This window comes from Andrographis paniculata, unplaced genomic scaffold (genome assembly GCF_009805555.1).
Source record: "Andrographis paniculata isolate CXL003 unplaced genomic scaffold, ASM980555v1 Contig62END, whole genome shotgun sequence".
Lineage (NCBI taxonomy): Eukaryota > Viridiplantae > Streptophyta > Magnoliopsida > Lamiales > Acanthaceae > Andrographis > Andrographis paniculata.
The window spans coordinates 4,706,267-4,718,294 of NW_026137598.1; the positions used below are offsets into that span (position 1 = coordinate 4,706,267).

General features: G+C 34.9%; 1 protein-coding gene across 2 annotated transcripts; it reads right to left on the reverse strand.

Moving 5' to 3' along the window:
• Positions 1–4: 4 nt before the first annotated feature.
• Positions 5–11,043, reverse strand: LOC127260775 (copper-transporting ATPase PAA1, chloroplastic). Of its 2 annotated transcripts, none has more exons than XM_051288691.1 (17): positions 10,499–11,043; positions 10,305–10,358; positions 8,021–8,174; positions 7,246–7,320; positions 6,635–6,912; positions 5,290–5,523; positions 4,925–5,023; positions 4,466–4,615; positions 3,217–3,363; positions 2,917–2,967; positions 2,655–2,824; positions 2,000–2,138; positions 1,807–1,904; positions 1,329–1,569; positions 957–1,160; positions 794–874; positions 5–669 (listed from the first exon to the last, which is right to left on the reverse strand). In XM_051288691.1, the coding sequence occupies exons 1-17, from the start codon at positions 10,907–10,909 to the stop codon at positions 457–459; spliced, it is 2,799 nt and encodes a 932-aa protein (XP_051144648.1). In that variant the 5' UTR covers positions 10,910–11,043; the 3' UTR covers positions 5–456. The 2 variants fall into 2 exon arrangements, with proteins under 2 accessions (XP_051144648.1, XP_051144649.1); XM_051288692.1 differs by having other exon boundaries at positions 10,454–10,527.
• Positions 11,044–12,028: the final 985 nt, after the last annotated feature.

A 12,028-nucleotide genomic window follows, 5' to 3' on the forward strand; every position in this document is an offset into this window, starting at 1 on the left:
ACCAGCATGATTTCCAGGTACATTTATTTAGATTGGATTGAATAATGGCATCCTCCTTAATAGTATACAAGAACACAAAATGACCAGCACAATGGCGTGAACAAACAAATCCTAATCAGTATCAGCTTAGCTTTCATAATGGAAATAATCCAATGACTAAAAAACATATGATGCTATAGTCGTATTAGATTATTTTTGCAAGTACCTTATACTATTACTGGACTTGTTCCATCTTCTTCTGCAATAACTTCGACTGATGTTTCTTCTGGCTTCTTTTCTACCCATAGAATAAATGTGATCAATGCATTTGATTCGACACCAACTGTTGGTTTTATTGCATCTTCAGCCAAATGCCTATATTAGCTTTGCATCATCTCTCAATTGGTGTTTATTTTGTATCGATTCAGTGCTGATTTCGATCATTTCATCTAGCGGCAGTGTGGGCGTTGCAGAGTGTCATTTTCTATCATTCCCAGAATTCGATAGGGCTTTGGCATACAGCGGTGTCTTTGCCAAGGATTCCTGTCTCGATAGGAACTTCAATCTCAGTAGCAGCGAATTTGTCATCACGCCAATAGAACTCAAACCCATGAGCGCACCGGCAATTGAAGGTGATAGCATGGTTCCAGTAACAGGCAGCAATGTTCCTGCTGCTACCGGGATTCCAACCTGCGACACACAAATCCCGATTAGGTAATCGAAGACTCTGAATTTACCTGTCTCCTAGGCATGAAATGTGCAAAACCACAAGTTTTTCTAATGAAGTCCGGGCACAAAACACTAGTAGACTTACAATATTGTATGCAAAAGCCCACCAAAGGTTTTGCTTCACAGTCTTCATAGTAAGTCTGCTCAGCTCCAGAGCTTCGAGCAACTGAAGGAGAAAAGCCATCAAAAAGGTCCCTCCATAACAAAGCAATAAATATTTAAAATAAGGTCAGAGTCGCGAATAAAACCTGGGACAATCGGTTCTGCATCAGGACAATAGAAGACACCTCACTGGCTGCCCCGACACCGCCACCAAGGGCAATTCCTACATTTGATGAAGCCAAAGCTGCTGCGTCGTTTATTCCGTCCCCCACCATGGCAACAATGTTCTGATCCCCTTGAAGCCTGCTTATGAACATCTTTTTTTCCTCTGGCTTGACTCCGTACAGCACCTGCGATTAACCGATACATTGGCTAAAATCCTTTCATTTTCTTATAGAATGGAGTATAAAATGGACACAGGAAAATAATTTAGAGTTATAATATGCTTTCCAGCTTTTGGGGCTTTGTCTTCCAATTTTATATTCAGATAACGATGCTCAAATATGACAAAGTCTTACCCTTTCGTTTGGAATACCGACAACAGATGCAACATATTCAGCTGCACTCTTTTTATCACCAGAGAGAAGGTAAGTGTTGATTCCTTGGCGATTCAACGACTCGACAACATGCCTGGCATCTTCCCTGATCTGATCTTCGACATAAATTATTCCAGCGAGGACATTGCCGACACCAACGTAAACAATTGATTGGTTCTTGAACTCCTCAACTTCTTGGAGTGGAATCTCTCCAACTCCATTCCTACATGTGTTTAAAAAACACTCATTTTAATTAAATAACACTCATAGGAAAAGTAAGATGAATATCCAAGCATTTAACCGAACCAGATGTGATTTCAAACTAAAGCTTAGTTGCAAACTTGGAAAAGGTAGTGCAATTCATAGTGATACGTGAACTGGGACTATTGATTTTCAACCCCTTGCAAATTTTATTTATTTATTATCATTATTTTAATTCTGTAGATAAGGATATAATTACCTTTTAACCCACTCCAAGGTACCGACGGATACCTTTTTATCATTGATAGTCGCCACTGCACCAGAGCCAGGTTCCTCAGTGAATGTTCCTTCTGCTACCTGAAAAAGAATCCTCAGGACGACCTTAGTACAAGAACAATGAAAATAAGTGCTAATGTGGAGAAGATAAGCTGAATGTACATGTAAAACGGTACCTTCAAATTTGGACAGTTTGAAGCCCTTGCAGCCTCCACAATTGCTTTGCCAATCGGATGAATTGTGTTGGATTCAACACCAGCCGCTAGCTGAAGTACATCAGCTTCGGACCATTTATGAGTTGAAGTCGTATCTAGTCTGCATCGGCATACAGCTTGTTAGTGCAATGAAAGCAAAAGAAATGAAAATTAGAACATTGCTAACAAGAAGACAAAGAAAGAAAATGCACTGAATACTTGAACACAATATCCAGAGTGTAAATTTACATATATAGGGCATGAAAATTACATGGGAATATTAAAATGGAACTCTCATCACCAGTGATGCAGTGGAAGAGTTAAGAACAATCAAGACCATCATTGGTGAAAGGACGATCGTTAACCAAAAAATAATGAGAAGGCAAGTTTAGCAAATGAAAAAATGGTAAGATAAAAAGGGTGCAAAGACACATTTTCACAGTACATGTTTATTTTGAGTCGATACAAATGTTCGTTATACATCCAATAACAATTTCTAATGACCATAATTTATACCAACAATGATATAATGATACCAATTTCTAAAAATAGCTATGAAGCGGGAAAATAGGCAGAAAACGAACCCAAATACACTTAGTTCAAAAGAGTGATTGAATGGGATAGTTTCATACTCAACTGTGCGATATTTACTTGATCATCATGTGTTACTACTTTGGTCACAGTAGGCCTCCCAATAGTTAGCGTTCCAGTTTTGTCAAATACAATAGTATTCACTGTCGAAAATTTTTCCAGGATACTGCCACCACGCAATAGCAGTCCTCTAGTAGCACCGAGTGAAGTTCCAACCTAGATGTTAATAATATACAGACAATACCATCAAGATCTTTTTAACCTGTGGAAACATAAATTGAAACCACATTTTTCATACATAACATTACCAGGACAGCAGTAGGTGTTGCAAGCCCAAGTGCACATGGACATGCAACAACCTGTACACGATAAACAAGAGGGGGATCAGTGAGTTCAGTATGAGCGATGAGCAGCATAACAGGAACACACACGATATTTATAATATGAAGAATTCAATTACTATCGGAAATAGGACAGATGCAATATAAAGGCTAGGTTATATGAGTCATAACAATCGTAGCTCATGTAAAAAGGCACATTATCTATCTGTTTATACCATTGACATACGGGGTAGGGTCTTAGATAAATCACCAAAGTTGCATTCATACCAGAACACTGCAAGAAAGCTGCAATGCAAGCGACATTGAACTTCCATGCTGAAGGGCGACAGGAATAATTCGTGAACCAAAAAGACTCCAGAACATATATGTGGCAGCAGAAAGTGCCATTACACCATAGGTAAAGTGTCCAGCAACCTAGTTTTAAAAATAAACATATCAAAAGAGTGGTTTAATATCAAGCAGATGTAATTTCCAGCAATATAGCATACTCCATTAATCAAATGTATGGTGATGATGATATAGGAAAATTCTATAAGGGCGATGTAAACATAAAAGTACATAGTAAACAGAAAAAGATTCCATTTTCCAATCCAACTGGGAATAGAGAAGCATACCCTTTATCCAATGAAAGGTGCAGTTATACAATATAATATTGCTGTGACACTATGACAAGATCATAAAATAAGTATGTGACCTATGCGCTAACACATCCAAAGCATTTTATGTGGAGAAAAACCTCTTAGTTTTAGACGACTGAAGCTTCTTCCACCCCAACCTATCATAGTTCATCGACTGTGAAGTTTAACTACAACGGTGCAACCACCCTATTTAGACTGTAATTTTATTTAACTTATCATTGTTTATCAGTAAACTATAAACATTAAGTTGGAAGCAAATTTGCACAAATGGCAATAACAAAAGATACTGATTTTTTTATTGTAGAACAATGATATTGATTTCCCTAACATTTGCTTTATGATAAATTCAAAAAGTGTAGAGACACATAAAGCTTGTATCGCACAAAGATCTCAAGCAGGCATTGGTGGCATGTCTGTTGACATTTCCTACACAACAAGTTGGACTTTCTCTGTGTGTGTGTGTGGGGGGGGGTTCCGAGGAGTCTAAGTTTGGGAGTGTGTGTCCAAGGATCCTTCGTGATGATTTGTTAGTGAAGTTTACATTTGATGTGTGGCATCAGTGGAAAAAGAAGTGTCCCTCCCCAGAGTAGATAGTTACCAAATTGGTTTACCAAGTTCTTGTGATCATTTTACTTTTACAGTTTTACTTAAGTATTCTGTTTAAATTTCAGTTAAGACAATCAAAGTTTGGGTAATAACACGACAAACCATGTGGGGACATGTCAATTGCCCTTCAATTTCCTATTCTGATACCTACTATAAGATTTCCTAAAACTGTTTTCTATTCTGATTGCTAGAAAAGATTTCTTAAAACTAGTACTGTACGATAGTACTATCATAATCAATGAGAGACAACAGGCAAGGTACAAATAGCAGACCTTGTCAGCCAACCGTTGTACGGGAGCTTCTCTAGTCTGTGCTTCTTCTACCAGCCGGACAATGTCACCAATAGCAGTCTCACCACCTGGTCTTCTTACCTCAACAGTTATTTGTCCATTTAAATTTATGCATCCAGCTGCAACATCATTCTAGTACATAAATGCATTATATGAGTCTGGATACTATGAACAAAACAAATTATGAAATAAGAATTCAAGAATGAAATTATTGACTCCTGCGATATCTGAAAGGCAAAGAAATTAAATACAAGGAATTAAAGTTACTTCCTTAGATTAAAAAACCCCAAAACCATTGACAGAAGTCCTGTATCCATCAAAATACATAATAAAAATAGGATAGTATGTAAGCAACGTAGTGTATCTATTAAGATGTTTTTGCTTCACTATTTGACATGTGAAAACATAGGGACCAAAAAAAAAAAAAGTGTAATGGCTTACCCCTGGTAACTTGGTGACAGGAAGAGGTTCTCCTGTAAAACTTGACTCGTCCACACTGCTTCTGCCAGCTACAACAACACCATCAGCTGGAATTCTGTCCTAAAATATGACAAAAAAAAAAAAGAAAGAAAGAAAGAAAGAAAGAAAGAAGGAAGGAAAAGACAAAAGGCAAAATTAATATGAAAGGCTATATGACATTTGCTCAAGCCATGTGCTAGGAATTTTGAACAAGTTTGACACATAAGAACATAGATCCCCAAGCAAAAACACAGCTACACATAATGAGAATGTCTTCTCATAATATAAATAAATACTCTGAAGGATCAAGGAATTCTATCTGTTACAATATTAAATGGGGTACTTACACCAGGCAGTACTATAATTTGATCTCCCACAGAAAGACTGTTAGAAGGTACTTCAACAATTGAGCTCGAATCTTCCGCATTGCCATTGATCAGAAGACGAGCTTTGGAAGGCAAAATACTTAAAAGGCCAGTCATATCACTAGTTGCTTTTATTTTGGCTCTTTGTTCAAGATTTTTGCCAAGCAAGACAAAAGCTATCAACATTATGGGTTCCTCAAAGAATGTTTTCCATCCCTGGTAAACCAAAAAATCATTCAATAGAATGCAGTTTTCACATCAGTATAACAAAAAATATCAGTAAAGGTCAACCTTCCAGACACTTAACAGTGCACAGAAACTGTTTGACTTCTAAAACAATTAATAAGTGAAGTAAATTTTACAGCTGAAAAATAAATGATGTATCTGGCTACCTTCTCACTTTTTCCACACCCAAAAACGTATTCAAGACTACTATATTCCGTTTCTTATTGAAACAAAATTTCAAAATCATTACTATCCATTCACTGCATTCAAAGTAAAATCCAAATTACTACCTATGCATGCACATATACTATGTAATATCACAATTCAATCAGTATCACCTTCTCAACATCAGCTCTATCAATCATTGGATAAAACTAAATATATAAATGTCCAAAATCTAATCAATCCAAACTAAAATTACCATCCACTAAATATAATTACCAAAACACACATTTTCACCCATCAAAAAGGAGAACCTGAAAAGGTTTTAAAAAAGAAAAGGTAACCACTAGAAAACCCCTTCGAACTATGTTGAAATAGCACAAAAGTACACTGTTAATTTTATGCATCATCCCCTCTTGTTTTATAAAAAATATGAAAAAATCTTGTCTAATTTTTAGGGTATTTCTAGCAAAATATTTTATAAAACAATGGTATATAGTGCAATTAAATTAGTATAAGATATTTTATGCTATTTCAACATAACCCAGGAAATCATAGTATTTAGCATAACCAAAAACAACAAAAAAAAATAATGCCTTCAGTTTAGAATCAAACAAACCAAGATAATCATACAACTGAATGCTCTCCCGTCCAATGCAGAAACATATCTAATGGGCATGAAGATTGTCTAACTTAAAAACATTAATCACGGAGATTCAATCAAGACTTACCAGCTGGACAGCAAATATATTTTCATAACATATGTTTTTGTGGTCATTGGTTCACTTATCAATATATACAAAAAAATTATTTATTCTATCTTCAGTTGCGGCTCTTCAAATAAGAAACAAAACCAGATCCAAGAAATTATGAATCACACGATATGCTTTACATTAAATTAAGAAAAAATGCATCCGGAAGTTAAAAATAAATACTTAACCAGTTTTGGTACAAATGCCGCCAATGAACTGACAGCAAAGGATGATAAAGCCCCAAGACCAACTAGTGTATTCATATTTGGGGCTCCTCTTAGTAGACTTTTCAGACCATCCAAAATGAGTTGACGACCAGGTCCAAGCAATGTGAACAGAGACAAAGACATATGAAATCCTGTGGAGTGCAATGCATGGATCCATGCAGCTTTTGCTCCAAAAAAATGAGAGAGGTGACCAATAATGCACACAGCACAGAGGGCCCAAGAGACTGCTAGTCCACGACCTGCCAAACATAATGTTTCAACTACATGGAAAAATAAGAAGTTGCTATATTACTTTGAATTGCATCAAGAACAAATTTAAATCAGATTTGGTCAGGTCAAACTTGGATTTTTTAAGTCGTAGAATCTCGTGGACGAAATGATGAGTTAAAAAGGGAGACAAGATACATTAAGTAAACTAGCATCTATTATCCATTATTTAAACACATGAACCGATGCAAGTAAAGCTGATAAGAGAAGTTTCATACTTTGGCAATCGATCTCGTGTAATTAGAAGATAAACCACATAGACATTTCCAGTAAGGCAGTAATAATAAATACTCAAGAATTTTTACCACTTTCTTTTAACAATTTGCGCTTCTCATTTATTTTCTTCTCAAATGTCTCATAGATGTTCCTCTTCCCAGAATCTGCATGTATACAAAGAAAAAGGCATTACCATATATAACAATACAAAGTGATTATTCTAGCACATATTTGGATCAATCCTCATTCTATTGCATTCATGCCAACACAATCACTAATTGTGTGCAATGATACTGTGAAGTCACTATTTAAGCACAGGAAAGTTCAAGTAAAACAATAATGCAGTCTCAGCCATCAAATTTATGGCATCAAGGTAGACATCATAAGAAATAGAAAAGATAAGAATTGCTTACACAACAGAGAAATGTATATATATACAAGACCCTGGGTTATAAATCAATTTGAAAACCCAATTAGCTCTATACTGGCATTTTAGTAGTTTATACACTGGCATTAGAAAAACCATCTTACCACCAACAGAAATGCAATATAAAAATGAACAAAAAAAGAACGTGTGATTATTATCATTACAGTAGTATTTGGAAACAACTTTGCATAAATGTGGAGACCATAAATGTTGGGAACATGTCAATGATTATGACCTCTTTGAATCTTCACCAGCAAGCCCACGGCCAGAGGAGAAGCAAGATTTACATATTTCTTATGCAAAGTTCTCAAAGTGCAATAGTAGCTACTATATCGTTGAGGTAAAATTACAGCCTTAAATGCATTATCATGAGTGACATAAACACAACAATAGAAAGAATCTATAAACAATCCACTCAAAGATACTTGATTGCTGACCTCTTAGATTAGATTTGAACCCACAACTGGTTAAAATATTAGCAAGTAATTCTCCTAAATCATTTTGCCACTTGGGTGCAACCTTGGCTTCAGATTCGGGCCATACGATTGCCGTCTCAGTCGTGAGATTAACACTGGCGGAAGAAACCTGTGGCTGTTCAGCATTTGAAAGCATTGGTCATCAATTATACTACCAGGAGTAGACTTTACTAAAACGTCTGATATAAGATATATGCAAAGAACTGTAGATATAATTAATTCCTACATTAAGACATCAACAATTGTTTTAAAAGTAATGACACTGACTATCTTCAAGTTTTAATGCAAACATCTTACAACAATCAGCTCGTCCCAATTGTACACACTCAAATTAAGTTGTTCTTATTTCCCAACGTCCAACCCATCCCATTTTCCTCGAGTTCCTCTTTTCCTAGCCCATTCATTTGTCTTTCTTCAAAGGAATAGAAGAATTAAGATGAAAAAGGAAAGACAACCATGGGCAGGGAAATGATTGATTAAAACAGAAGATAAAAGTCTGAAATAAGATAGTAAACAATTAAACATACAACATTCCAAATGGGCCTTAATCGTTGGAGGACTCCACAGGTAAAAAAAAAAAGAAAGAAATGAAAATTTACCACATGGAAAAATATTTTGATATGAACATTAATGAAAGTTCTATTGCACCACACAAGCCCTAGAAGCATTAAATTCAACATCTTCTTTATTCAGGGAAGAGAAGAAAACAGTTAGAAGTGGCACTAGGCCAGAATTAGAACAACTGATAAACCCTCAAAAAACAGGAACATAAAAAGGCAGAAACCATTTGAATATCTAGGAAGAAAAGAAGACGAATGAAGGAATGACTAATGAAGAATGCAAAATTGATATAGACCATTAGAACTTCAAATTAATGAAGTAAATAATGCCTCAATCTATTTCTAAACACAAAAATACACAAATCTATACACTTGCTAGAAGATATGAAACGCCAAACAAAACAAAAAAGAAATAGAAGAAGAAACAATAGGACACTAAATAAAAAATCTAACACTTTCCTAAAAAGCAGGAGCTTACATAAGCTCGCATATGTTTCTTATTCACACAAAATATATACTCCTGTATCCACCAAATCTATGTTGTTTTCCTTTTTTGTTTGTCCACAAAAAATATGTACTTTCCATTTATAACAAATAACTCTTGCACACTTACTAATCTATAACCTTCAACATTACATTTATTTTAAAATATGTCATCACTACTTACACTCTCAATTTATCAAAATTTTTCTCACCTCATTAACTCATTTATATACTTGCCAAAATAACCTTACTTTATATCACAATCAACTAATATAATATTATATCCATTAAAATCTGTGTCCAGCTCAAATGAGCACAAATTATGTAGACGAAGGGAGTAATATATATGCTCTATCCATTCAAAAAAATCAATAATTTAATACAAAATATTATTTTTTTATATTACTGACACATTTCCACATACCTAACATAAAAACTAAAAATACTAAAAAAACACACCCCATATTTCTAAAATAAAATACCTTGTCTAGTCACCTTTTCAGGTATCTTATAATACCAATTGCAACATTCCAATGGATTTTTTAAGGTGAAGGTCATAAATTGACTAACTTTAGACAATTCAATTTTCCAAAACACCTATATATTTCAGATCTTTCAAGCATTTTTCAGATTAGATTGATAAGAAAAAGCACTAGAATCAATAGCAGACTTAAGAAGACCAAGAGCAATGTGAGACTCAAGCCGAAGTAGAAGCTAAAGAATCATCCTGAGAAAGAGAACAAAAGACAAACTAAGTAATCCTCAGGGGCCTTAAAGTTATCTTATAGAATATGACATCAAAAGATGTAAAGAAACAATTTAGGGATAGACTAAAGCATTTATACCCTTTCCGAAGATTAAGAATGCCCAACAAAGAGACAGTTGATAGATGTGCTATCTATCTTTTCAATCTCAAGGTATATTACATTTTATAGCATTAGAACTAATCCAATCCCAGGACAAAGTCAATTAGTTAAAAGATAGTAATAATATTGCTTTATGATTGGAAACAGTTCAAACTTGAAATTGGCGGCCAAGTGTCAGAGCTCAAACAAGAACACATTGTTTAACAAGAAACGTAAAATAGCAAATATATGAATAGCTCGACTCTTCCTGATTGCAATGTAAATTAAAAACTTTATTTTCTTTCTTTTTAGCAAATGTAAATGGAATATAGAAGGTATCCCCTTCAATGTACTCACTTGATTTTCCAAAATTCGCTTCACACTTGCCGCGCAACCCCCGCACGTCATTCCCTGCAACATAAGCAAACTTATAAACATATAACCATAAATCGTCTACAGAAGTCCCATAAAGTTCATTTACAGTAATGGAACACAGGAAACAATACAGCTTTCCAGGAAAAGCATCATCCCTCAATAAAGCAAGCGCTTACTCCAACATCGAGAATGATAACTTCAGAGCTCAAAGATGAAGCATCCGCAGCCCCTGACGCCACTGCTCGGGGCTTCCCGCCGCCGCCCTCCGACGCACCATCCCCGCCGCCGCCGCCATTCCCACCAATTCCGCGAAACCCACCCCCGCCGGACGCAAACGACGCCGCATAACTAGCAACGAACTTCAGCCGTCTCAAATCAGCCGAGTCAACGCCCTGCCTCAAGCAACCGGATCCCACCTGCCGCAAGTCGCTTCCCCCGACACGAAATTGACGAAATTGGAGCGGTGTGGTCGAGGGATAACGGGTGTGGAGCTGAAGAACGAGATGGATTGAAGCGAAACTGCGGAACTTGGAAAGGGCCGCCGCCGACATTGTGGAACCCCCAACCGAGAGCAATGCGGACTCCATAGCTGGAGCCCTCCGCCCTGCCCTGTTGTCTATACGCTGTATGTATGTATGTATGTATAGGCGGGTTTATGGATTGGGGTCAGAGATTATGGATTGGGAAAAGTAAAGCTGAGAGGAGAGAAATAGGACTAACTCGGGTAGTTGAGGGAAACGAAACCCAGCACTATTATTTATTGATTTATTTATTATTCATACAATCATACGTACTCATAAATCACGTGCCCATTTTATACTTAAAGACATCTTTCCCCTGTGTTTGCCCAACTTTATATAATACTCCCTCGGTTGTCACAAATCTCTTTTTTTTTTTTTTTTTTTTTAAAACAAAAGATGATCTATTTTAAAAATATAAGTTTATTAATTTTAATTATATTTAACAAATATAAATCAATCTAATTAAACTTTTAATATATGATCCATTAAAAAAAAATTATTTAAAATACCATTCAGTGTGCATTTTTCGGTAGCCGTTGAGGATTCATATGTCATTCAAAAAAAAATATTATCATAACTTATTATAATAACTTACTAACCTGTACTATCTAAAATACTGTGTTTCTAACAAAATTGGTTCATTTTTTGCGGGACTGAGGGAGTAGATTTCTTTTTCTAAAAATGATTAATAAATGAAAAATACTTTTCTCATGTAGTTGTAACATTATATTTTTTTTTCACTTATATTAAAGAATACTATGGTGTGTTTGTTTTGTAAAAATAATTTGAAAAAATATTTTTTATATAAAATATAGAAAATTATATAAGAAATATAAAAATAATAAATGAATGTAATATATTAATATTTTTTTATAAATGGGTCGAAGAAAAAATTAAAAAAAATAATAATTTTTTTATAGAAGTGAAAAGATATTTTGGTATAAAATGTAAATGCTACAAGTGCACAAATGATATAATGAATCAAAAAGTTATGGTGTTCATTTTAGATTACTAGTTACTGACAGGGTTTACTGTTACTTAAAAAATATAAACATTTGAATTAAATTAGGGGTATATTTATTTGATATTTTATTGAATTTTAAAAAATCTATTTCGCAGAATTTGTTAGATTTTATTAATATATTTAGATGGATTTTTTTTTATACATTATGATTATTTCTGTTT

What these genes read in the sequence shown, in the direction of transcription:
- LOC127260775 (XM_051288691.1), bottom strand. Translation starts at nt 10,909, where the DNA reads ATGGAGTCCGCATTGCTCTCGGTTGGGGGTTCCACAATGTCGGCGGCG. An exon ending in AGCTTTCTTGCAGTGTTCTG is followed by an intron (nt 2,968 to 3,216) that starts GTATGAATGCAA and finishes TATCGTGTACAG; the next exon opens with GTTGTTGCATGTCCATGTGC. An exon ending in GGGCTTTTGCATACAATATT is followed by an intron (nt 670 to 793) that starts GTAAGTCTACTA and finishes TGTGTGTCGCAG; the next exon opens with GTTGGAATCCCGGTAGCAGC.